Source organism: Notamacropus eugenii, chromosome 4, assembly GCF_028372415.1.
Source record: "Notamacropus eugenii isolate mMacEug1 chromosome 4, mMacEug1.pri_v2, whole genome shotgun sequence".
In the NCBI taxonomy this organism is placed as follows: Eukaryota; Metazoa; Chordata; class Mammalia; order Diprotodontia; family Macropodidae; genus Notamacropus; species Notamacropus eugenii.
Window position 1 is genome coordinate 86,375,286 of NC_092875.1, and position 26,492 is coordinate 86,401,777.

Below are 26,492 nucleotides of genomic sequence, written 5' to 3' on the forward strand. Positions count from 1 at the left end.
TGCATGTTGTCTTGGGGAGGGAGGGGGAGAAAATTTAGAATTTATGGAAGTGATTGTTGAAAACTGAAAACAAATGAATTAATAAATTTGGGGAGGGGGGAACAGCTAGTATGAGAGCATCTGGAAAAGAAAACTCTGCAAGATGAAGAATTAATGACCTAGAACCCTGAGCTGTGTGCCCACTTAGGTTATGGTGGGTCTAGGAAGTGAGGCACTTGTCCAGAGCCTTGTAGATACCGGGTTTCTTCTCATCCCTGCCTCCTCCAGGTACGGAAGCACGGCCCACAGCTCCTCACAGCTATGATCAATGGGCTGGATGACAAGGATGACCCCCACAACCTGGTGGCCCTGGAGGCTATGTTGGGCCTCTCTCGCCTGCTGGATTTGGCAGAAGAATGGGATGTTCGCTCCATCCTGCTGCACATTACCATCCGCATCCGCCCCTTCTTCGACAGTGTAACCTGGGAAAAGGAGAAGGCGGGAGGGAGGGAGGCTGTGGATTGGACCTTGGTGAATGAAGCCTTCTTCACCAGGATTGGTCTGATGGGCAGGACTGGCTGAGAGGGACTCCTAGGGAGCTGTACCAAGTGGGACCAACCCAATGTGAACACATGCACCTGAGATCTTTAATAGAAGGCTTTCCTTGTCCTTAGTTTTGATTAGGAACAAGTAGGAGGCTTAGAAGGCCTTGAGACAATACCCTACTATACATAGTATAGTCTACTGGGCTCAGAGGAGAAGGTGGAACAGGAACAGGGTTAGACAGGGTTAGGTTTGAGTCTTTGACCCCTGACTAAGCTGGAGTGGGAGGCAATGGCCTTGAGGGCCTGGGATCTGATTACCTCACTCCATACTCCTAAAGGATCGGGATGAGTTCCGGAGCTCATCTATCAACCTCTTTGGCCATCTGAACAAGTTCTGCCATGGTAACTGCGAAGATGTCTTCTTTGAGCAGATCGTCAATGGGCTGGTGAGCCTGTTACTACACCTTCAGGACCCCAAGCCCCCAGTTGTCAGTGTGAGTAACAAAGGCAAGGGTACAGGGAGAGGGGCATACAGTAATCTTTTTGATGGGAAGAGACTAGTACAGCTATCCATGGGGACATTGCCAGGCTGGGGTTTACTGGCTAGATTTCTTCCTCAAGGATCATACCTTAAACCCAGTTCACTCTGGATTTCATTGAATGGACAATAGGTTCCTGCCCAAGGACCAATTGGTTATTTTTTGGGTCCTCCTGGCTTAGGGTGAATGTAAATAGTAACCATTTCTCTTTTGGCCAGCAACCCTGAGGATCTTCCCTTCCCAGTCTGAATTTTTTTTATTAAATGGACTTCATTCACTTCTTAAAGAGGAGGTCTGTTCACTGAATGGATGTTGCCTCACTCAAAGTGAGAACTTGTAAAGACCTTAGCTTAAAAGGGCCAAGGTCTCCCACTGCAACCTCCCATCTCTAGTCATCCTGATCTATGTCTGGCCACTGGACCCAGACAGCCCTGGAAGAGAAAGTGAGGCTGGTGACTTTGCCCAGCCCTCTCTCACTTAAATCCAATTCAATTGCAAGTCATGACATCATCTCCCTGATGTCATGGTCCTCTTCAAGAAGGAAGGACAAACCATATATAGCCAGGCTTGGGAGGTGTCTCCCATCCAGCACACCTTTTGGATCAGATGGCAGCTGTAGACTAAACGTGAGGGGGTTTCCAAGGTGAAGAACATGGGGAACCCTCAGAGCCTATGCTTACTCTGCTTCTAGGCCTGTAAGTTTGCCCTGCGCATGTGTGGCCCTAATATGGAATGTGAAGAGCTAACAGCCTTGTTTGAGAAGCAGCTGCATGATGGGCGTGGGCTACACTTTGGGGAGTTCATGAATGATACCAGCAAATACCTGGTGAGGCCTGGGCCAGTGGGTGAGATCTGGGGCTGATGGGGAAAGCCTGGGGTAAACCAGGCCTCTGGCAGTGAAAAGCTGGGGGTGAGGAGTAGGAAGGCAGAAGTTCTGTGTGTGACTTACCTGAGGGAGGGCTAAGGGGATAGGGAGAGGAGGGATTCAGATTGGAGAAGAACGTAGGCTGGAGTGGGTCTGGGAAGGGAAGAAGGTAGAATGGGTCAGTGATGAGCCCAGCTGTGTGCTGCTCCCAGATGCAGAACTTCCCTGACGCATTGGGCCGTCTTGTCAGTACGAACTTGTTCTACTTCAAGAGCTGCTGGGAGGACATCCGGGCAGCTGCCCCCATGTTCACTGGTGAGCAGGGAATTTCTTCCCCACTTCTTAGCCTTTGGTAATATGGGGCTTCAGGGCTTTCAAGGGTACAGAAAGGGCTTAAAACCGTGATTCAAGACTGATGGAGAACTACGGAACATCGCTGTTAGATATTGTTCATGTGTTGGTTAGTTTTGCTAAACTATTTTTTACACTTTTTTTAAAAATAAAGGATACATTTATAAAAAAGGAGAGGGGTATATTCAGAAATATAAACAAAAGACACCAGTTTTTGTTTTTGTTTTTTTCTCCATAAAAAAGATCTGGACAAAAAAATCACTCTCCCCATAACAGGGTGGGGGAGGCGGGGGAGAGGGATACCTGTTTGTGCCTACCTTTTATTCATCATGGTCTATTTGAATTATGTCCTTCTGTTTCCCTCCTTATACTGAGATTACTCCTCTCCTTTCTTCTTTTCCTCTCAGGTTTTTTAGTGCTCCATGCAGATAAAGAGGCTTGTGAACAGGTGGATCTGAACCAGCTTATCTCAGGTAAGAGGGTGAGGGACAGACAGAGGGAGGGAGGCCTGAGCCCAAGAAGACCAACGGGTGGGTTTGTTTGGGGTTGTTGGGCTGATGTGCAGCAAACACTGGGTCCAGTGGGGAAGATCGAGGGAAGGGACTAAGACTATACACAGACAAGACAGACATCCTGGAACTGTGCGAGGTGGCACTGGAAAAATCCTCCAGCTCTTCCTGTCTCCTCTTTTCTGAATCCTCTCTGCTCGGTTCAGGCCTGGGGAGCTGGGAACTGCTGGGTGATCCTCGTTGTAGACTTGGGCCCCTTTGCCTGCGGAGGTGGCTGGTGCATAATCCATGGGGAAGGAGTTACTGACACCATGGGTCCCAGAAAGGGGGCTGGGGTGGGTTAAGTGATTTTCCTGGATTTCAAGGATTTTTTCCCTGTCACTGGTGACCTCATCGTCTCTAGTAATTCACGGAAACTTCTGAGCTGTTCCAAAGGAGCTTAAAAAACACTAAAAAAGGAAAAACTATCTTTCCGTTGGCTCCTGGGGCTCTTGCAGAAAAGAGGCCTGTCTGTTAAAGAAAAGTTAGTCCCCTCTAGGGTGGGGGAGTGTGTGTGTGTGTGTGTGTGTGTGTGTGCATGTGTGTGCATGTGTGTGTGCGCGCGTGTGTATGCATGTGTGCGTGCGTGCGTGTGTGTGTGTGTGTGTGTGTGTGTAATCACTGGAGTTAGCAGTTTGGGCTTGGACAGCCCCAGCTTCCTGTATTGAGTGGATTAGCCAGGCAGGGCCAGGCTCCCCCTCCTGCCTGGGTCCTGCACCCCCCAGGAGCCAGCAGCTGGAAGAAGCAGCTCGAGGTAGAGGCCGGCAGAGCAGGAAGCCAGCGGCACATAAATCAGGAGTTGGCGGGCCAGTGAGCCAAGGAGGGAACGTGGGAGGGAGGCCGGCAGTCGGTCGTCGGGCAGTGAGCTGAGCAGCTATCAAGAGGATTTGCAGGGACCTAGGAGCCTCAATTTCACAGTGTAAACAAGCTACTGGAAAAATACTCAGGAACCATGAAGGGAGGAAAAAGCGTTACCTGCCTTTTTAAAGTCCAGGTTCCAGACTGTACTCACTGCCCCCTCTCTGACCTAATCCGCCTGCTCATCTGGGACTTCCCCCATGGGGTGGGCATCCATGCATGTCACAGCCCCATATGACCTGGTTCTAACCCAAACCTGTCTCTTCCTGTTAGCTCTCCAGCTACTGCTGAAGGACCCAGCACCCACAGTGAGGATCAAAGCTGCAGAGACTCTGGGCCGTCTGGTCAAGTTCGCCTGAGCTGTGCGCAAAGCCACTGGACCAGTCTTTCTATGAGCAAAATGGACCAGATTTCTCAGAAACCCTCCTCACTGCCCAGACACCCAGCTGTGGAACAGCTAGAGCCTGTCATTCCTCATATCTCTCCCCACCCCCCACCCCCATCCCATAGCTTCTGCTCCTGGAGGTCATGAGGGTCACTACCTGAGTATCCTATAGCCACAGCTCCCAAACCAGGTTTAGGTTAGGGGCTTACAGATGGGACCAATCCCATCCTCTTCACCTCCAGCTGAGACTCAATCCAGGCAGGACCCAAAGGTGCTGGAGGAGAGGTTGTACATAGGACAGAGCATACTGTACTTATTTTTCAATAAAAGTTGTTTGCTCTTCCTTGGCTGGTGGTATTTCTTCCCATCCCGCTCTCCAGTTGCCCTCCAGGGACCACTTCAAGTCCTTGTGGTAAGACTTTCATTCCCTGACAGAACAAGTGACCAGCTCAGTGGACAAGGTGGGTGCCTTGGGAACTCATCATGAAGTTATGTTAAAGGAAGAATATTGACAATGGAAGCAACAGATAACTTAGGATGAATATAAAAAGCAGCAGCCCTGTACAGAGCCTCAAAACAGTACGTTGTGATGAAAAGCAGCTAAAGGACGTTTGTATGAATAACCAACGAGAGAAGGCTAACCTACCTTAGACTGGCAAAGACAATGAAAAGAGTTGACAGAGCTAAGACCCATAAACGAATGAGAACTGAATTACCAAAGTTCTCATAGGTACTGACAAGGCTAGAATTAAAACCTCCGGTGTGCTGACTCCAAATCCACCACTCTCCACTGTACCTAGTTAGCTGTCAGTGAAGAGCTGAGCAAATACACCTTCCAGTTTTTTTATCTATTTTTGGCAAGGCAGGGTTAAGTGACTTGCTCAGGATCATGCAACTAATAAGTGTCAAATGTCTGATGTCAAATTTGAACCTGGATCCTGCTGATTTCAGGGCTAGTGCACTATCTACTGTGCCACCCAGCTGCCTCTTTCCAGTTCTCTTAATGGCCATGGTTGTGGATTATCCAGACTAGGAGACTAGGTGCTTTTCTTGCCATCTCATAACTTCATGAGAAGATAGAAGTCTAATCCCTTTTTCCCCATGACAGTCTTCTTCAGGTTAAACATCTCTAGTTCCTTCTGGTATGACTTGGTCCCCTCATTCTGGCTGTTCTTTCGACTTGTCAGTGTCCTTTGCCAAATATGGGATACCAAGTACTGCACAGCAGACTTGAGATATGGAGGGTCTCAGACAAATGATCAGCTGTTAACAAAGGGTTCACTTCCCTCGGAAGAATCTTCTGTTGTGACCTCCATACATGTATGTGCACACATGCGCGCACACACATAAGCAGATACTGGGGCTTTACACTGAAGACATCCACTAAAATCCTCATCTACCTCCTGCTGCACATCATTGGTCTTTCTGGATTTTGAGACTTCTGCCCAGCATGTTAGCTATTCAGCCCAGCTTTGTCATCCAAGCCTGTTTTCTGTGCTCTTGGGTTAATGGTGAAAATTCTCTATTAGCACAGAGCCCTGCACTACTCCACTAGATTCATCCTTTTTGCCTTCTCCCACCTCTGGCCAAAGGCTGACAGTGACTCCTTAGCATCTTGCTTTTGAGTCCTGTTATTCAGGCATTCTGAATCCAGCTAACTCTTACCATGTCAGGGTCATTTGTCTCATCTGAGCAACAAGGATACTATGGCAGATTTCTGTCAAAAATCCAGCTGAAATTCACCTGTGCCTAAAGCATTCCCCGAATCTGCCAGTTGAGTTAGTGTTCAAAGGGAAAAAGGAAGTTACTCTGGGATGCCACGTCCCTATCAAGCCATCACAAATTATTTTTTAAAGATTTTCTAGAATGTTCTCAATATATAAAGTCAAGTTCATCCTGAAGTTTAACAATTCCACCCACTTCCCTTATGGGGAAATTCAAAGATGTCTCCCATTCTCTGATTTTTCCCCCCCCAACACTTGTAGGATTTCAGATTTGGAAGGAATCTTAAAGGACCTCTAGTCTGGCCTCCCATTTTACAGATGAAGTAACAGAGTCCAAGAATTTTAGCAACTCACCATCATCTCAATTCAGGCTAGGAATTGGTCAACAAGCATTTATTAAGTACCAGCTATGATTGCCAAGGTATAAAATACAGAAGGAAAACAGTCCTTCCTTCAGATAGCTGACATTCTATGGAAGAAGATGGCATGTCTGGAGAGGCTGCTAGCTGCAGGGGGCTGGCGACCAGGGAGAAAAATCAGTATAAGATTCACAAAGTCTTGAAAAAAACAACCCAGAAATTCTGATTCTGAGAGCCAAGAACAAAGAGAATGCCAGGTAAGGCAGCACGGAGACAGGAGATGTAGAGTATCACATATGCAGAGCTGCAACTCAGCCACTTTGGTTCCTTTCACAAACCACACTCCAAACAAACTGTCCAGCCTGCAGCTCCTTCATCTTGGCCTTCCTTCTCTTTCTGTGGGCACCTCTGCATGTGGGCTCCTCCTCTAACTCAGAGAACCTGACTTCAGGCTGTTGCTGGCCTCCCATGGGAAGTTTTTCCTGAGTTGAGAGTGCTTTCTTCCTCTTGGAATATTCATGCTTGTACTGATCTAGTTGAATGTTTTATCCCCAGCACCATGTCAGATCCTTGAAAGGACTGGTTTTCCTTTGTTTTTGTACTGTACCCAGCAACTGGTACAGTGCCTTGCCTATGGAGCAGAAGTCAGAGCAATTGGTAGAGCCACAGAGCAAGAGATCCGATGGAAGGGAAAGCTTCCTCATGATCAGTGCTTTCTAAAAGTGGAATGGGGCTTTACTTGCACAGTTTCCAGCAGCTGGGGAGCCACTTACCTGCTGCTTGTCTCCTTTGCCCTCTAATCCCATGTACCCCTAATGACTGATCTCTGCAGCTCTCATCCTGTTATGTCTGTCTTCCCTCACTCCATCACCCGAGGTTCACCTCTTACCCTATCATCTCTTCCTTTCCAAATCCCTTTGTTCTTTCCTCATTCTCTTTACCTGCTTCCTCTTGCCCTCAGTTCTCTCCCCTCCAGCATCTTGATTCCATGAGTTTCCCATTCCCTTGCCATCTGTGAGACCTTGGCAAATGGACTGGCCTCTTTGGGTCTCAGTTCCCTCATTTGAAAAAATGAAGGGATTGTATTAGATGTACTGAAAATATAATGCAGGGCTTGTATGAGATAACTGATGAAGTCTCTTTCAGCTCTAAATCCTGTGATGTTATCTCTTTTCCCCATTACTTATCCCTGGTTGTCCTCAATTCAAAGTTCCTGTTCTGTTCACCTTCTTTTCCCTTGCCCTTCTTTTTGTCTCTGTCTCTTTTTACCTCTGCTTCTCTTTTCTTTCTGGTAGTCCACTCATCATGTATCCCTACCCCTAGACTTTCATGGCATCCCCCAAGCAGCTCTTACACCGTTTAGTTCTTTGGGTTCTCTATTCCATGCCCACCTTCCTCCCCATCAGTCCTGGCTCCTCCTCTGCTCCTCCCCCCAGCCCTGCTCACCTTTAATTGAGATGCTAATGAGACTTCTGTCACTTCCATCCTGGGCGGGCTGGCTGGCAGGGCCACTGCACCTGTCAGCCAAGGCCCCATGAAGGAGGACAAAATTGAGCATGAGAGGCAGCACCCTGAGCCAGGAGGCCCCCAGGAGGAGCAAGAAGAGGGTCTGATTGAGTTCCACCATTCCTACCGAGACCTCTTCCAGTTTTTCTGCAACAATACCACTATCCATGGCGCCATCCGACTGGTCTGCTCCAAGCACAATCGAATGAAGACCGCCTTCTGGGCTGCGTTGTGGATCTGTACCTTCGGGTTGATGTATTGGCAATTTGGCCTGCTGTTTGGGCAATACTTCAGCTACCCCGTTAGTCTCAACATCAACCTCAATTCTGACAAGCTCGTCTTCCCAGCAGTCACTGTCTGCACTCTCAACCCATACAGGTACACTAAGATCCAAGAGGAGCTGGCAGACCTGGATCGCATCACAAAACAGACACTTTTTAACCTTCACAAGTACAACTCATCACATAGCTCCTCCAACAAGGCTCAGCTCAGACGTGAGCTCCAGGACACCCTGCCCTATTCTTTAGTTAGGCTTCTGGACCCTCAGCCCTGCCACCATCACTGAGCCTCAGGTGTCCAGGAGAACAACCCTCAGGTGTATAAGAACAACTAGAAGATTGGCTTCATCTTGTGTAACAAGAACGAATCAGACTGCTTCTACCAGACCTACTCTTCAGGAGTGGATGCTGTTCAAGAGTGGTATCGCTTTCATTTTATCAACATCCTGCCTCATATGGACTCCCAAGATCTGAATGAAGCCGCATTGGGTAATTTCATCTTTGCCTGTCGCTTCAACCAGGGATCCTGCAATGAAGGGAATTACTCCCAGTTTCATCAACCCATGTATGGAAACTGTTACACCTTCAATGGCAAGAATGACTCCAACATCTGGATGTCCTCTACACCTGGGATCAATAATGGTCTGTCCCTGACACTATGAACAGAGAGAAATGACTTCATCCCACTGCTGTCCACAGTGACAGGGGCCAGGGTGATGGTGCATGGGCAAAATGAGCCAGCATTCAAGGATGATGGTGGCTTCAACATTCGACCAGGAGTGGAGACATCTATCAGCATAAGAAAGGAAATCCTGGACCGACTTGGGGGTAACATGGGGATTGTACCAATAATGGCAGCAGCGATGTCAATGTCACCAACTTCTATTCTTCCAAGTATACACAGCAGGTGTGTGTCCACTCCTGCTTCCAGGAAAGCATGATCCACAAGTGTGGGTGTGCATATATCTGCTACCCAAAGCCTGATAATGTGGAGTTTTGTGACTACAAAAAGCACAAAGACTGGGGTTACTGCTATTACAAGCTCCAGGATGCCTTTTCCACTGATAACCTGGGGTGTTTCGCAAAGTGCTGTAAGCCATGTTTAGTGACCAGTTATGAGTTATCTGCTGGCTATTCCCGCTGGCCCTCTGCAACATCTCAGGACTGCGTGTTCCAGATGTTGTCAATTCAGAATAACTATACCATCAGCTCCAAAAGTGGAGCCAAACTCAATATCTTCTTCAAAGAGCTGAATTATAAAACCAACTCAGAGTCTCCCTGTTACGATAGTCACCCTCTTGTCCAACCTGGGCAGTCAGTGGAGCCTGTGGTTTGGCTCCTCAGTGCTTTCTGTGGTGGAGATGGTTGAACTGATCCTTGAGTTCCTGGTAATCACCTTCTTCTTGCTGCTCTGAAAGTTCCAAAGCCGCTACTGGGCCCCTAGCCACAAAACCCAGGCAGGCCGGGAGGTAGCCATGGACTCATCACTGCCCTCTTGATTCTCCTGCCACTCAAATGCCTCCTCAAACCAGCTTGGCCCTGATTCTTCTGCACCAGTCCCACCACCTGCCTATGCTACCGTGAGGCCCTCATCTGTGAGTTAAGACAAACATGGTAGCCAGGACAATAGCCTTGAGGTCTAGTCTTCCTAGTTGATATCAGACATCCTTGGACCTTCAAGTTGATGTGCTCCCCTCAATTCCATCAACCAACTATGATGTTCTCTCCTGCCCAAACTCTGTCTTCTTCATTCTTTGAGAAATTTGAGTAAATTGTAGCAATTTTCTCATGACATTCCATTCTCTGGTGTAACTTTTTCTTCATGTATCTATGGGCCTTGGATGTGTACTGGCTTGTGAGATTAAAGAAATTTTAGAATTTCTTTGAAAAAAAAAAAAAGTGGAATGGAAAGCACTGAGTTTTCCCCTGTCACTAAGTTTTCAAGAGAAAAGTGGATGGCTATTTGCTGGAGATGTTAAAAAATCAGGTAAAAGATGGAGAGGGGTAGACTTGGGAGTGAGGAGGACAAAAGTTCAAATTCTGCCTCAATTATTTCCTAGACCCCAGATACACAACAATCTTTGCCTCATCTGTGAAATGGGAAACAGTTTCTATTTCACATGGCTGTGAGCATCATGAGATAACACATACATGTATAAAGTACTCGCCATAAAACTCTTGGTATTATTATCCTCCTGAGGTTTCCTTGTAGTACCGATGGAGAAAGAATTCCTAGATTCTATAGAAGGTTGAATTAGATCAATGGTTCTTAACCGGGGGTTGACAGATCCATAAGGAGTGGATGAATAGGGTGAGAGTCTCTAAACTTGGAAGGGAAAAAAACATCTTTATTTCAATAGTTCATTTCCTTTGCAAGCTGATGGATTTTATTTATGAAAATTTTTCTTTTCTGAAAAGGGGTCTATGGACTGCAAAAGGGATCCATGACAAAAAGGATTAAGAACTCCTAAATTAGAGCATTTCCAACAGTGAGATTCTCTTTTGTGTGTTAATAAGAGGCAGGAGATTTTGGGTAGGATGTTAAGAGGTCAGCCTTCTCAATACTTCGATTTGCTGGGCAGCTGATTATGCTTTAATCTGTTGTCAGTCCCCCTCTCCTAGACAGACAAGGTCTAGCAAGAAATGTCCCTTTAACACTCCCCCCACCCCCACCCTCACCCCCCGTCGTCTCTAGGTGAAGAGTCGAAGGGTGCCATCTGCCCCAGAGGAGAAAAGCCACGGCTGGGTGGGGTGGAAGCTCACATCCAGCACCCCAAGGTCCCGGTACATTGTGTGTCCTTTGAGAACTTTCACTGGCACCAATAGCGGGTTCTGTAGAAGGTCACTGGAGAGAAAGAGAAAGGGTACATCAGGGTCTCTTACTGGGGCAGATCACTTGGAGGGATAAAAGAACGTAAGACAGAGGAGGAAGGACTCTATCCCCAGAAGGCTAATGAAGATAGGGGAGTGGCAAGAGTGGAGGGGAGGGGAAATGACCAGACAGAAGTCCCATTACTGTCCTACCTAGTCTGGCAAAGGGAATACCAGCACTTACTTGTAGACCATGCCATGGCAGACAATGACGCTGCCATCATCAGATCCAGAGGCAAAGAGCGGGTACCTTGGATGGAAAGCGACAGCCCTGAGGGCCTTCTTGTGGTGCCTGTGAAGTCCAGGGAAAAGGGAGGTCACTAAGAGGTGTGTGGGGAAGCAGGGCATAAAATGTGCATCCCCAGATCTGCACTCTGGTGTATGTAATTATTACATATATTAGTGAATTTAGCGTGACCTTCAGTTCCTCAATTTTTCCCTACTTCTTTGGTCTATCATATCAGCTTGACCCTTGGTCCTCCTGGCCTTACGCTAATCTCACCTAATCTCCTACTCTTACAATCTACCACCTCCCACTTGTCTTTCTCAAGCGGCTGGAGGAAATCATGAATGTGCACTGACGCTGAGCAGGTCCACTACAAATTAAAGCAAGCCACCTCAAACGGCCTTCATTCCTGCAAACAACCCCTTTAATAATCTTTTATCAACTATCTGAAGCTGTCCCATACTTCCATTCTCTTGAGCTCCTGAGTGACACCAACCAATATGTCTTCATCTACCTTATTTCCTTCAATGCTTTTATTACTTGAAACCAAGACTCTATTATGCACAGCTTGCATTTTTAACAATGTAATAAATCCAACATAAATTTCAAAGCTGTCTTGTGCTTTTTACCTATTCAGTTTAATTTTTTTTCCCAAACCACTTTTATTTCATTTCCAATCTGTGCATTTTTAAAGAAGCTGCGATGACCCTTTTCCTCTCTGGGTTTTTTTGGGGGGGAAGGGGCAGGATGCCTACTGTTAGTCCTCCTCTCTCAGCTTTATCTCCCTTGCTCTAAAACCCTGGTTTCCCCCATAATTATTTTTCAAAACCATCCTAACCCTGTCACCCCCTCAAGCTATATGACTCTTTCCCCGCCTTTTCATAGCCAAACTTCTAGATAATGCCACCCATACTCACATTACCCCGAAGGCTACCCCTCTGCTCTTCCTGCTGGCACCACCGTCCTCTTAAGTAACCCAGGCCCACAAACTCATCTTTAACACCTCCTTCTCTTATACTGTGCCACCAGTGTCCATCCTAGTTGTCTTCTCCATATCACCAGCTTCTCCCCTTTTCTAGAATACCACTATTCTAGTCCAGACCCTCATCACCTCTCACCTAGAAAATTAGCTTCCTAACCTATCCCTCCTCCTTTAATGCACTTCCCAAGTCATCCTGCTAACACGCAACTCTGATGTTGTTTTTCAGTGGCCAACAGTGGCCAATGATTGAACGATCCCAGGTAGAGGTTAGCCATGGTTGGGCAGTAAGCTATCTTTTCAGTCTCATCTCATGTTGCTTTTGCCTTCATGTATTCCCTTCCATGTCACAACCCCCATTCTCAGCCCCCAGTGGCCCTCGGTGCTTGTCTGGACCTGTGACCGAGGTCACACATGCCTGGGAGATTTCTCCAGATTCTTTATCTGCTCATGACTCTTCTCTCTGAGGAATCTCCTCCTCCACGAAGCTGTTCTGAAATCCCCCTCTCCAGGGGCAAGCCCCTCACCCAGCATCCTCTGAATCACAACTCTGCCTCCTACTAGCATTTACACTTTATGGCTCTGGGCTTGACTTTTCCTTATCTATAAACAAAAGGGATGGACCGGACATCAGCTCCTGATCCCATGATCTCTCGTTTAATGCCTTTTCCTTTGATCAAATAGCAAGCTCCTTGAAAGCAAGATCTGTGCTGAAAGAACAAGCAGTAATACCATTCATTCATTAGCTCCCTAGCACCCCCTTACCTTAGCACCTTGTAGGGCTTGGTTGAAAGGTCAAGGTCAAACCAGATCAGTTTGCTATCGTAGCTGCCACAGATCACATTGTCTCCTATGTGGGTAGGAAGGGGAGACGTGGGGCTAGGTCACCCAAAGTCCCCAACTTCCCCTTCATCTTTCTCCTAGGGTGTTGGAGATGAGTGGGAAGGTGAGGCTAGGCCATCCCCTATTCCCACCCTCTAACCTTGGGGGTGTACAGCCAGGCTAGACACCCATTTGCAGTTAGGCATTAGCTTCTTTGTGAGTTCCTGGCGAAGCAGGTGGTAGAGACGGAGGCTGCGCTGAGAAGCCACAAAGAGGAAGGGTCTTGAAGGGTGGAAGGCCACACACTGCACCTGACCGTGGCTTCGGCGGAAGGGGCTTTGGCTGCGCCTCCGGCTCACCTGGTGCATTAACACCTGTGTATGTTCAGCAGCTGCCAGCACTGAAGCCAGGTAATCCCCACGTCCATGCCAGGCTACCTGCTTCACTGGCTGAAGAGAAAGGGAAAGGGAGACAAGCTAGTAAGGTTCTTCACACCAGCTCTCCTGGCTTTGGCTGTCTGCACCATGCTACATCGCATTCTCTCTCTTATCCATGGCCTTTCTAGCTCTGCTGTCCCAAGTACCTTGTTATGATGGATTCGCAGCCTAAGGCCATGCTCCCACTCTTCAGCTGAAGCCTCCTGCCACTCCACAGGCTGCCGGGCAGGTTCTTCAGGGGGTGAGAACATACTCAGCAGCTGGTCTGTGCTGTTTATCACTGACAGGTCCCCCACACCTGGATTCAACAGCAGCACTGACTCTGCACTTTGGGGATCCATGAAGAGAGATTCCTTTCAGAGCCTCCTCCTACCTGCAGGCCCACCTAGCCCTTACCATTCTCTCCTCAACAGCTCCCAGAGAGACAGAGAGAGAGATACGCTACGAATATTAATTGCTCCTATTTCTATAGTCCTACAAAGGTCTTTCCTCATCCCATGAGGAAGTACAGGAGGATTATTGTCCATATCTTACAGATTCTAGCTAATAAATAGAATCTGGAATCAAATCCAAGTCTTCTAAAACCAGTGCTGCCTCCCCTACACCATGCTGAATCTTGGAAGAAGAAAAAAAAAGCCCCTTTCCCCTATTCTTCTGGTGGGAATTGTATGAATTTAATGCCAGATGTGGAATACTGGAAGTTGGCAAACCTTAAAGCTCTAAGTGGTCATCAGTGACTCTACAGGAGCTGAGCTCCGCCTGCAGGAGCCTGTGATGTGGCAGACGCAGAAGCGGTGCACTCACTGGTCCCCAAGAGCCGTTGAGAAAGGCAAAGGGGACAGTCTGGAATAGGAGCAGGACTGAGGCAGTGCTAAGAGACAACTAGGTCACTTGTAATCTGAGTACAAATCCTGCTTTGGACAGAGTGACCACAGACAAGTCACCTGAGCTCTTTTGTCAAAGGCTTGGTTTTTCTTTCCTGCACAACTTCCACATGTGTCATGGAAAAGTACTTTGCAAGTCACAAAGTGCTACACCAATGGGAGCCATTATTAGTTTTCTTTAGGGCAAAATACAAGCGGGCTCTCCTAGGGGAAGCTGGCAGGAAGATGCCAAAAGGGTTCCTCCAGGGGAAGCCCAGGCTCCAGGCCCTGCTCACTCACACAGCCACAGCCACAAGACAGATGGCAGGGTTGGGATTCCAGGCAATGCTCTTCACCACCCCAGATACAGGAATCATCTTCAGGCACCGACCAGTGTTCACTTCCCACAGTCGAACCGAATGATCATCTGAGCCTACGGAAGCCAAGTCTCATCACCAGAGGAGTGATTCCCCAACACCTGTCCCCCAAGGTCTTACCCTAAGTGCAAGACAAAACTCTGGTCCCATGAATGTGAGGACCAATTCCCTCACCCAGCTCCTGCAGAGTACTATGCCTTCTGCAGCAGTAAGGAGAGCAAGCCCAGCGAGGAAGGCATGCCTCGCAGTATCTTTCTTTCTTTCCCCCTTGAACACACCTGAAGCTAGCCAATGGCCACTGGGGGAAACACTGAGGCACCGTACCAAGTCACTGTGGCCCCTGTACACCTGTAAGAAATGGGGAAGGAAGTGTTAAGTTCTTAAGGATAGGGAAGAAAGTGGAGATCATTCAGGCTGAGAAGAATTAGAATAGAGCTTTAGTCTACCCCCAGAGCAGGACCCCACCTTCTCCCTCCCCACCAATCCTTTTCTCCAATCCCCATTACCAGGGATTGGGTGGTGGGAAACGGCTGCAGGTCCCGGGGTTTGGGCAGTTTGGGGATCAGATCTTCAGGGTCCACATTCACCTAGAACACAGCACATAGAGCCCTATTGCACTCTGGCCCCGACCCCAGCTTCAGATTCACATAACGTGTGATTTAGGAGGTGTGAGGGAAATGCATAATCTCAGCACAAATACCCATAGTAGTGGGAGAAGGAGGTGTGCACCGTGGTGCTGACACCATCCCCCCTTAACTCTTTTGAACAACACTCACATTTTCTAGGCTCTAGCCTAGACACTTTTCCAACCCCAACCCCACCAGTCTTTATATCATACAAAGCATGCATGCTTTGGTGCCAAAGGCTAGAGAGGAGGCCTGGCTTCTCTGTTCCTCTACAATAGCAGCCACATTCAGGTGCTCCCAACCTCACCCTCATCTTGCGCTGTCGAGGACACAGGTAAAGGTCAAGGCAACGTTCAAAGCGTTCATGGATGAAGCGGTCATATGCTGGCACAGCTCTGAGGCATCGAAACTGCTGAGGCAAGAAGTTCAGCTTCCTCTCACCAGGCTCTTGCTGCTCCCAGGCCAGTCGCTGTGAGCATAAAATAGGCAAGAGTCAAAATATACAGCCTAGGGCATCTATCTCTAGGAAAAGGGGGAAGGAGAGGAGAAGATCAGAGGAAAAAGGAAGACAGCACTTCCTGCTCCCTAAAAGCCAAGAGGCTGCCTGACCCAGCTCCACAGTCTTCCCCAACGCTGCTCTAGGGTCCCTGTCTCTCACCTCCTCCTCGCTGAGTAAATACTCAGGTGGGGGGTTGTATGATTCAGCATGGCCAGGCAGTGCCAGCTTCGGGGCAGGTACATGCATTTTGTGGCGTCCCAAGATGGCATTGGGGTCTTCTTGGGCCCACAGGTCATAGTACTGGGGAATGAGGTCCCTTGGCCGTCGTGGCTGAATCCAGCCCATCTTAATTGCGTGGACCATCCGGGAGACCTGGAATAACAGACAGGGTGAGGAGCAGTCCACAGGGTGGGGAGCTGGGAGCAAAGGAGAACATGGGGAGGCCTCTGGTGGGAGAAGATGGATCAGGTATGAAAGAGGCCAAGGGCTGAAGGGGCAGATGTGTGGGAGGAGTCCAGGTCAGGAGGTCATATAGGGGATGGGATCACCTTCTCCTTTTCAATGAGGGATGGGATGAAACTGCGTTTGTCAGCAGGACGGTTGGTCACTGGGTGGATCATCATGCTCCCACTGAAGAAATCTATAGCTGGCTGGTAGCAGTGGGGAAAGAAAGAGTGAGAGAGAAAGGGAAAGAAACAGTCTTCTTTCTTCCTTCCCCCAAGCAGACCATCAAGCACTGTTAACTTTTCTGTGCCTCATCCCCCTCTTCCTATATCCTCCCTCCCTACCTCATAAGGATCATAACTGGCATCTCCAAACTGGCCCTTCTGTAGCCGCTGTACCAGAGCCACCTGTTCATCTGTCAACCTCACATCCTGTCCTGTCATCTTGTCCTGTACTGTGCGCCTGTAGGAACAGGAGTAGAGAAAGGTGGGTCAGACAGGGACTTCAAGACCACCCAATGCCTGATGCCATGCCCTGAGGATACCACCTCCTAGTTCTAACATGATTCCCAAAAGAAAGGGTCCTCTCCTACTGGCCAATCACCCACCCTCTCACTGACCTTCTCCTCCACTGACCCCACTGCCCAACTGACCAGTAGTCAGGATCATCCATCTTGTCCAGGAAGCGATCAAGTTCATCTCGGCTACGCAGGGGTTTATAGATTCTTTTCCCATCAAGATCATAGCCAATGTGGGGAAAATCCTCATACCATTCCAGAGGGACATTCCCCACTGTGTTCCGGATGTCCTATGTAAGGGTTACAAGACAGGATAGAGACATCAGCTCACAGGTGGGATGAAGCCACGCAAGCCAATCCACTGGACCAAGTGTCTACTGGGAGGACTATCCTGTAGTCCCTCTGGCTGCATTCCATCTTCTGGGTTCAACTCTGTCTCTCCTGTCCCTTAGGGGTTGGGGATCTGCCCATTTTGTTTCAGCCGACGTTTTATGTTACATAGTTTCCAGATCTGAAAACCCCACCTCTCTGTCCCTTCCTCCCTCCATTTCAACCACTCCCCCCAAACAGCCTTGGATTTCTTGGCCAGGGTCCTGGGAAGCCACAGCAGTGACCTCATTGCCCACTTGCTCATTGCCCTGGCATCTGGGCCAAGTACCTGCTGCCAGGGCTGGGGACACAGAGCCAAGAGCTGTTCACTACAGGGCAGAAGGGGAGGAGGGGGCACACAATGTGGAGACAAGCACAGGAAGACAAATACTAACAGCTTATCCCTCCCAACTCCAATATCTCTGAGCTCCCAAGGGGGCAGCATTCTTGCCCAGTTAAGAGTTCTCCCCAAGTAGGAATCCTGTAAGCTTCCAACTATATCTCTGGTTGGCTGGCTGGCACTGAAAAGGGAGGAATAGTAGGGAATACAGGTGTCTCCCACACCCAAGACAGAGATGTAAGCTCTCCCATGGAATTGCATAGTTTGAGTCCAAGCCCCTCCCCCCTATCTGGTCTCCATAAACACCCCTGAGGAACACACACCCCATGGGGCCAAAGGGACGGAGGACTAAAAGAAGGGAATAAGACCTATGGGGGCAGAAGACTTGAATTCCCTTCAACATTCACAGCCCATCCTAATTCCTAGTAATCTTAGGAAGGAGAAAAGAGTTCCCCCAACAGGGCACCAAAGTGGGTCACAAAGACTGCTTTAAAAACCACACTGTCTGTCTCTGTGAGAGAGTCACGGCATAGGGAAGAGAGCCTGCCTCTTCCCTCTGCTTCCACTCTCCAGTAGCAGCAGAAGCTGTTTTTGGATTATGGCCTCCTTTCCCTCCCCCCCTCCCCAATCATATTCCCTTCTCTGAGGATTCCGGGAGTGAGCTCAGCCTCTACAGGCCGTCTCCTCCACCCCCACCCTATCTTCTCTCCTTCGAAGATCTGCCGTCACCACTCTGCACCCTCCTCAATCCCCTCCTCCCCAGTCTGGGAGCTGAGCTTGGCCAGAGTCAAAATTGCATTCCGAGACGCACATTCCTGGCAGAAGCTCCCGCCAGCCACCACTACTCGTACTGCTCCTCCCTAGTTAAAGGGATCCTTCCCCTGCCTCGGATACCCAGGGCACTTCCTTCAATAGCACAGCACATGGCAGGCAGGGGCAAAGGTGGGCTGGGAGAAGAAGAAAGGATTCTACTATGTGTTTGGGGGGAATAGGAAAGGGGATGGGACTTCAGCTTGGAACCCTAGGAAAGGTAAAGGATCAGGGTCATCCCCCACTGGAGTTTAGGGGGTATGGGAAGGGGACACAGTGTCCAGCTTTTCTGTCTTAGGACAAATTTGTGGGTCTCTGCCTGGAACATCCTAATCCTAGGGAGAGATTCTTTTATGGGTGCTATCCAATGTGCAGTGTGGCACAGTAACTAGAGAGAGCTGGCTTCAAAGTCAGGAAAATCTGGATTCAAGTCCTGAACTGGACACAGTAGCTGTGACTGCAGGCAAGCCATTTAACTTCTCAATATAAAAATACTGATCTACAGAAGGAGATTCCTCATCAAGAATTCCCTAAACCAGCAAAAACACATCTGGCCCTCTGTGCCTTTAAAAAAAATTCCCTTTACCAGGTGTCTTTCCATCCCTGAGGGCCATGTGTGTACATATGCATGCATGCATGTGTGTATATGTGTGCACACATGTGAGAGAAAATGGGTATGTGCACTTGAGAGGCTATGTGATCACATAAAGTTAGCATGTGTCTGTGTATAAGATCAATCACCCCTAGTTCTACACACTTTAAAGTTTACACGACGCTTTTCTCAAACAATTCTATAAGGTGACAGACAGTGAATCAACAAGCATTTATTAGGTGTCTCACTGTGCCAAACACTGTGCTAAGTACTGGAGAAAAAAGATAAGGCAAAAACACGAACCCTGCTGTCAAGAAGCTCACATCTATGACCTCAGCAGTTTAAATAGGAGGTCATCTTAGAGAGAAGGCCAAGAGGTGGAGGGAGACCAGGAAAGGCCCCTTACAGAAGGCCTTGAAGAAGCAGGGAAGGAAAAACCTATTCCAGCGATGGGGGACAGCCAGTGCAAAGGCACTAGAACAGCGAATGTCACTGAGAAGGGAGAAAGGGAGGGGAGTAAAGTGTAAGACTGCAGAGGAAGGAAGGGGCCAGGTCAGGAAGGGTTTTGGGCCCAGAAAGGAGCCCATGGAGTTCCTCAAGGGGGATATGCTCAGATAGACAATGGAAGCTAAGGAGAGGACAGACTTGACTGGAAAAGCCTTGAGGAGGAGGCCTAGCAGCAGGCCACTGCAATGGTCCAGGTATGAGGTGGTAAGAGCCACAACGAGGACCTACTATGGCTGTGGGACCAGAGAGAAGGGGGCACAGACATACAAAGCACCTTGTAAAGGCAGAAATGACAGAAATTCTGCTAACAGACTGGTTAGGTGGGTGGAGGATCACACCAAGGAAGATGGTGGTGTACTCTCCAGAAATAGGGTTATTCAAGGTGTCTAAGAGGCAGTTGGTGATTCAAGACTTCATAACTAGCTCAGGAGCTGGATACAGGGCTGGATATAGAAATCTGGGAATAATCTGCATGGAGATGGAAATTGAACCCATAGGACCTGATGAGATCACCAAATAGTGGTACAAACTCTTACCACCCACCCCTGCTTCAGAAATGAGATGGAAAAAGATTAAATGACTTGTGGAAGGTGGGATCTGAACTTAAGTTTGCTGACTCCAGCAGGAGTGAGAAATGCATGAGAGTATGTGTATGTGTATGTGTATGTGTGTGTGTGTGTGTGTGTGTGTGTGTGTGTGTGTATCAGAGAATATATTCAGTGGGACAGAAAATGTATGATGTTTGATTAAGTGACTGACATGATTATAAGAGCACACATATGACTGAGAAGAGTATGAAACTGTGTGTGAGAAGCATCCTCAGTGTCTCTGTGCTGCTGACACTATTTTCACGTGACATGGACTTATAGTCTGTACAGATGTGAGATACGGGGAGAGACCATCGTGTGTGGACAGACGCAGGATGTGTATAAACTACCAGCCTGAGATGTGAGAAAAGGAATATATATATATATATATATATATATATATATATGCATGTGTTATACATACAAAAAAAACCACTGTCCCCTAGCTAGCCTGCTCTAAAAAAAATTAGCCTCACCTCCTTGAAAAAAAAAAAAGGGAAGCTCTCAGCCCTGAAGGAGTTAATACTCTGGCCATTCCTCATACAGCAGCTGGGTTAGTTTGGTCATGCTGGGGTGAGTGTGTGTGTGTTCGGTGGGGGGGAAGAAGGGGCAGAGAGAAGCAGGTCACTGATGTTATTTGACCCCCTTATTCCCTCCCAATGGTGCTGAGAAGATTCTCATGGGTTTCTTCCATCACAGCTGCCCCAACACCTTTCCATTCCTTAATATGTCTCCTACACATGTAACTCAGGGCCGCAGTTCTCAAACAGGAAGGAGGTACTACAATCCCACTCCTCACTGTTGCATTGACCAGAAAAAGCCCTCCTCTAACCAGCACTCTGACCTTACCTACCATCTCTACAATAAACCAGAAGAACCAACCATGCCTCCCAAGAGTGGTGGGGGAAGATTCCGGCACTGATCCAGGAGAACCTCCACTCCCCAATATTGAGTCAGAGAAACACTCTAACCTTATCAGTGACCAGAGCAAGTCTTCCTCCCTCCCCCATCGTCCCTACTAGGGAAGGCACTCTGGGGACTGTGGCTGCCCCTGTGGCCTAAACTCCAAAGAGAGTAAGAACTACGCAGATGAGTTATTCTCTGAAGGTGCCCAGAAGGGTGGCCCCTTTTCCACAAGGGAAAGCCCTGACTCTTCTACACAAACACACACCCTTAGGAGGGAGGGAAAAAGGGAGGCTGTGGTACTGAGGAGCCCCCCTGAGCCAGTTCCAGGCAGTGGGAGGGAGCTGTGTGTGCTGTGGGGGAGGGGCTAGGCTGACCGCCCTGTGCTGAGCTGCTGGCGGATGCCGAGGCTATAAAGCTGCTGGCTCCTGCCACGCTCAGTCTTAAGATGCACATGTGTGCTGAGGAGACAGCACTAACAGCAGCAGCAGCAGTGAACGGCTACCATAGAAGCCTCTACCTCAGACCCTGAGAGAACTAGGACTTAACTCCTCCTTCAGAGACCTGAAGGCACTCCTGCCCACAGAAGACATCACTGAACAGAAGAAAACACCTCCATCCCCTAAAGACCAAAAGGAGAGAGGCAGGAAGCATGAGCTGTGGCCAGAGTTGAGGGCCTGTGGCCAATCCCCAACCCCTTTAACCTCAATCTCATTTGGCCCTTGTGCCCCCACCCCTCAGCCTTCACCATGTCCTTTGCCATGCTGCGCTCAGCACCCCCCAGCCGATACCTCTATCCTGAGATCAGCATGCTGTCAGAGGATGATGAGAATGGGAGTGAGAGTTCAGGCTCGGACGAGAAGCCCTACCACCTTGATACTGATGGCTTTGGCCTCAAGGGCTCTAAGCGGCGTGCAGGAGGCAAGAAAGGGAGTAGTAGTGGGGGGCGTCTGAGCCGAGAGCCCCGCCAGAGGCACACAGCCAATGCCCGCGAGCGGGACCGCACCAACAGTGTCAACACTGCCTTCACTGCCTTGCGCACCCTCATACCCACAGAGCCTGCAGACCGCAAACTGTCCAAGATTGAGACGCTGAGGCTGGCATCCAGCTACATCTCCCACCTGGGCAACGTGCTGCTGGTGGGTGAGGCCTGTGGAGACGGGCAGCCCTGCCATTCCACACCAGCCTTCTATCACCATGCTGGGGGAGCCAGTCCTCCCCCGCCACCTCCACCACCCCGAGACAGTGAGAACTCCCAGCCCAAACAGATCTGCACCTTCTGCCTCAGCAATCAGAGAAAGTTGGTGAGTGGCAAATTTGCTTTGGAATCACATGCATATGTTTGTTTATGAGGGGTGGTGTGCTCAAAGTCTAGAGGAGAAAACCATGGTTCCTAGCTTTTTCCCAGGGCTGGGCTGGGGACCACAAGAATTTTTAGTTGGAGTGGCTAGAGGAAGTAGTCTCATGCTCAGAAGGTGCCACCATGGCTAGGCTGGGAAGTGGTTCCTAAAGACCCCTCAAGGCAGGTATTGATCCTTATCTCATATTATCCTTATTATACTATCCTTAAATAGCCAGATAGCGAAGTGACAGTGAGAACTCTGCTTGGCTCTACTCACATCTAGCAAGCTAAATTGTGTAACCTCTCCCTACCCCACAGAGTCCTGAGGGCTTCCAGGGGAAGCACTGCCCAAGTCAGTTCCACAGAGATGGACAAGAACAGATCACTGACAGTCTCTCCCCTGCCTGGCCCCTTGAAGCCGAGGGAGACAAATGAACAGAAGTATGACCACCATACACCAATGTCCCTTTGGCTAGGATAATCAACTATGGGGCTTGAGGGTGGGGTGATTCGTCCCATTAATGCAACCCAGCTTCCTGGGAAGCTGAGGCCTGGGGGAGCCCATTAAAGCCAAGCCAGCTGTGGCGGCTCCAGAGCTCTCTGAAACCCGTCCTCCAGCAGAATCAGCGGTAAGGTGCTTCTATCTAGAGGCCATCTGACCCAATCTTGACTTACTGGTCCAGCCTCATAAAGGGTCCCGCTCTTTTGTATCCCTTCTTCAGAAGACCCCACAAAGCAGGTCTAGCCAGGCTCCTTCTGCTTGTCCCTGTTCATACACAGTACACACTATCAGTGGAAATGCCTCCTCTCCTACACATCCATCCCTGATATATCAGCACCATAGGACAGATAAATCCCCATCCAGGTTAGGACCCTTTATCTTCCCTTCTTGCTAACCAGAACTATGAGGCTTATGGGACAAGTTTATGGGCACCTACAATCCCCCAGAGTGAGTGCAGATGGTGGTATACACTCCCTGCATCCACAGATTTCTGTCTCATGGGAGGGAAGGAAGGAGGAAAGAGGGGAGAGAGGGAAGGATGGAGAGGAGAGTGGGGGGAGAGAGACAGAGAATGCACATGAATAAGGCCAGAGCTAGTAAGTGGGAAATCACACCAAATATCCACCAAGTCCAGCAGATAAAGGAGGAATCAGGAGTGAGCAGATCTCAGCATCAAAGCTGTGTTCTCCTCTCCTCCCAAGTCTGTTCTAACTGGAAGTCTGAACGGGTCTCTCTAAATCTAGCTCCTCTCACATTTCTTAGATGTGATGGTTCCTAACATGAGACTCCAGGAGCATGTCCTTGATTCCCCAAACCACCTGTAATCCTACCCCTACCCCTTTTACTTCAAAAGCCCTGCCCCCAAAGAGAATGGGAGGGCACAACAATTGAGGCTCCAAAAGATGAAGAGGGAAGGGGTGAGAAGTCTCTGACTGAAATAAAACATGTTGGGAAGGAAGAGTCAGATTTGGAAGATTTTAGGAAAGATTGATGCAGCTGCTGAGATCTACCCATCAACCCAAATAAATTGAAGGAAGTTCCTGAGTTCTTTCCCCTACACCTTTCCCAACAAGGTAAACAGAACCAGGTGGTCTAATATGGGCTCAGGAATCATGGGATTCTATGGGAGGGGCCTATCAATATACTTAACTCACTGGAGCAAGTTGAGCTGTGTACTGCAACTCTACTCCCCTCAAAGACAAAATTCCAGGGATCATCACAGAGTACATAGCTAGGTGGGCCATGGCATAAATCTTTGGGGGAGATGAGGATTCAGGCTGGATACAGTTTGAGGGAGACATCTTCTAGAAAGGAGAGAAGTGGCTGGAAGTGAGAAGATCTGTGGCTCAAGAAATTTAGATCCAGGTCGGACCAATGGTACTTACCTGATGGGGGACCAGATGGCATAGGACGGCACTAGAGATGGCTGCAGAGTACTGCTGGGGACACAGGGAGAGAAATGAGGGATATCGACGGGGAGCAGCAAGAGAATATAGGGAACAAGGATACAATTTAGGACTGCGTTGATACAGGGAACTCCCAGGCAAGGAAACTTCCTCTACCAATTTAAGTGCGACTTAAGATTCTAGAGGGTTGTCCAGAGCACAGACTTGCCTCTCAGAAAAAGGTGGCTGACTTCACACCAGGTAAGAATGAGGAGAGAGAAACCATAACAATAGAACCAGGGATAAAGAAAAGAGGGTTGGGATCAGAATAGCCTAAGGAACAAGAGAAGGCCTCTTGCTTATTTCAGTAAATGACTGACTGACCAGAGGGTTCGGATAAACCCTCCCTCTACTGCTTAGGAAAGGAACAAGGCCAGAACCCATTTCACAAAGCAACAAACAGGCTGTGGAAGCTATCAACAACTCTTGACACACAGACCAAAGAGGGAGGAAGGAAGGAAAATGAGAAAGAGTAGGGACTGACTACTCAAGGAAAAGACAGTGTCACTCAGTGACACAGTCTGAGAACAGAAACAGCCCAGAGGCAGGGGGATCCCAGGCAGAGTTGCCAAAGTGGTTTCTTTTTTACCTTGGGATAACTGCTTTTAGTGCCTCACTATCTTCCCCCCAAATCCACCCCCCAGAAGTAAAATCTCTTTGGACAGCTCCTGTTCAGCTGCTTGCTTTACTACGGAACAGGTTCTTGCTCCTTCCCCTACAGCCAGAAAGAAAAGAGGCCTGAAGAGAGGGATGAAACTGCCTCACAATCCTACCTCAGGTACCACCGGCCAGTTCTACCTAAGGGGAAATAAGCCATGATCCAGGAAAGTGAATTCTGGGCTGATTCACAACAATGAGGTGGGACTGCTGGCCCCATCTGGGAAGTGCCCAGCTATTGCCCTTTCTTGATAATGATAAATTAATTTGGGGCTGTGTGAACAAACAGGCCAAAGTGAAGAACTTCAGGGACCCAAAAGTAAATTACTATCAAAACTGTTATAGACCTGGGTCATGGACCAGAGAGTAAGGGAGGGCTAGAGAGAAGAAAAGAGGAGAGGAGGGGAGAGCCATGGGACAAAGGGCTCAGGAAGCAGTTTGGGGGCTGAAAGAACAGCCTCCAGGGTCCTCACCTCACCCCCTTGCACTATCAGGGAGATGGGCCAGCCCCAGAGTCTAGTAATTTATGGTCCTTCCTGCGCTTGGTGGTACCGGAAAGGCAAGGTGAGAGGGGAAAAAATACGAGGCGGGCTTTTCCCAATCCCCATTTCCTCTCCAGACAGCACGAGAGCGAGCTCCTGGGGCCTGAACATCTGGGAAATTTAATTTTACAATTTTGGTTCTGCAGCCCCCCTCCCACTCCAGTCTCCCCCTCCCCAAACTGTGGTAACGAGAGACGAGGCGGTCTGCATGGAAGGAGGCAGGGGGACTCAGGAAAAGCTTCCCCCTTTTACCCCCCAAAGCAGACAGACCCAGCTAGGTAGGGGGAGGGGACCAGGACCTGACTTTCAAAAGGAAGGAGAAAGGACTAGGTCTTTAGGGCAACCCCTCTCCTCATGACCTGCCAACCCCACGGCGAGGCCACCCCAAGGGGAGGGCATTCCATCTGTCTGACCTAAGAACCACAGTGGGTCTATGTACATGTGGGGGTAGAAGAGCTCCCTTAGGGCCTCCAAATCCCACCCATTCATCACAATATGTCTTCCTTTTATTCCCTTACCCCCAATTTCCTAACTGTACTTTCACTCTCCTTTCCAGAGTAAAGACCGGGACAGGAAGACTGCGATCCGGAGTTAGGAGACAAAAGTCAACTCTGAGAAGGGGGTGGGGAAGCAGAAGAAGGAGAGATGACAGCAAATGGAGATAAAGGAAAGAAAAAAGTCATACGTTATACATCTGCCCCCTTGATCTCTGGACCCACTGGGGCCATCAGCCTCAGTGCTCTGAACTATACTTAGCTCATTGGATGAACCTCCCCCCTATCATGAAGCAGACTCTGGGTTCTTGACACCCTACTAAGAGCACTGTACAGAATGGAAGAGAACCCTGTGTGGTGGACACTCAGTTAACTAAGGAAGACTGTGCCCTCTACCTCAGAATGAGGCCATCAGCCAAATCAGCTGTGCCTGGGAGAGGAAAAAGGAAAACAAAGTGGGGTGAGGAGGAGAGGACTGTTTGCATACACCCTCCCCACCCACTCCCTTAACTAAGAGTTAAGCATTCTCTCCCTAAAGACCCCAGCCCTCAAGGCTTTCTGGTCACTGAAGAACTTTAAAGTATTCTGAATTCTCACTTCCTGACTTGATTTTTCTTTCTGAATCAATACATGCTGGTGTTTCATGTCATTGATACGATAATATAAAGTCCAAGTCATTTGTATAATTAAAAATTAAAATGGGGGGGTAGACAACTACCTCCATTCCAAGTCCCTCCTTACCCTAGTTCCTAACACATCTTCACAACCAAGGACTTTGGAAGTTTTCTAGTCAGAATTCTTCCC

General features: G+C 48.8%; 2 protein-coding genes and 1 pseudogene across 9 annotated transcripts in view; 2 read left to right on the plus strand and 1 right to left on the minus strand.

Moving 5' to 3' along the window:
- The window catches only part of MROH1 (maestro heat like repeat family member 1), a 202,163-nt gene extending 197,750 nt beyond the window's left edge, over positions 1 to 4,413 (plus strand). For all 7 annotated transcript variants that reach the window (XR_011965678.1, XR_011965679.1, XM_072602683.1 and 4 more), the window contains 6 exons: positions 268 to 456; positions 863 to 1,018; positions 1,755 to 1,889; positions 2,141 to 2,243; positions 2,687 to 2,752; positions 3,959 to 4,413. Coding sequence is in view for 5 of the 7 variants with exons in the window: in XM_072602683.1 (XP_072458784.1) it covers positions 268 to 456; positions 863 to 1,018; positions 1,755 to 1,889; positions 2,141 to 2,243; positions 2,687 to 2,752; positions 3,959 to 4,044 (735 nt within the window). In the remaining 2 variants the exon portion in view is untranslated. The remainder of the gene's footprint in view (positions 1 to 267; positions 457 to 862; positions 1,019 to 1,754; positions 1,890 to 2,140; positions 2,244 to 2,686; positions 2,753 to 3,958) is intronic.
- A 2,685-nt stretch (positions 4,414 to 7,098) lies between these two features.
- On the plus strand, positions 7,099 to 9,525 carry LOC140500273 (epithelial sodium channel subunit alpha pseudogene; annotated as a pseudogene).
- Positions 9,526 to 10,264: 739 nt separating this feature from the next.
- Positions 10,265 to 26,492, minus strand: part of BOP1 (BOP1 ribosomal biogenesis factor) — a 63,206-nt gene continuing 46,978 nt past the window's right edge. Inside the window, exons 1-14 of one of the 2 annotated variants that reach the window (XM_072602693.1) lie at positions 21,828 to 21,972; positions 16,734 to 16,888; positions 16,426 to 16,543; positions 16,186 to 16,287; positions 15,797 to 16,009; positions 15,446 to 15,607; positions 15,019 to 15,099; positions 14,791 to 14,860; positions 14,436 to 14,568; positions 13,419 to 13,599; positions 12,996 to 13,284; positions 12,779 to 12,863; positions 10,993 to 11,100; positions 10,265 to 10,782 (exon numbers count right to left, since the gene is read on the minus strand). In XM_072602693.1, coding sequence (XP_072458794.1) covers positions 10,629 to 10,782; positions 10,993 to 11,100; positions 12,779 to 12,863; positions 12,996 to 13,284; positions 13,419 to 13,599; positions 14,436 to 14,568; positions 14,791 to 14,860; positions 15,019 to 15,099; positions 15,446 to 15,607; positions 15,797 to 16,009; positions 16,186 to 16,287; positions 16,426 to 16,543; positions 16,734 to 16,888; positions 21,828 to 21,905 — 1,929 coding nt within the window. In that variant the 5' untranslated portion in view covers positions 21,906 to 21,972 and the 3' untranslated portion in view covers positions 10,265 to 10,628. Of the gene's footprint in view, positions 10,783 to 10,992; positions 11,101 to 12,778; positions 12,864 to 12,995; positions 13,285 to 13,418; positions 13,600 to 14,435; positions 14,569 to 14,790; positions 14,861 to 15,018; positions 15,100 to 15,445; positions 15,608 to 15,796; positions 16,010 to 16,185; positions 16,288 to 16,425; positions 16,544 to 16,733; positions 16,889 to 21,827; positions 21,973 to 26,492 lie in introns of those variants that run through there. The other variant, XM_072602691.1, reaches the window with a different exon arrangement.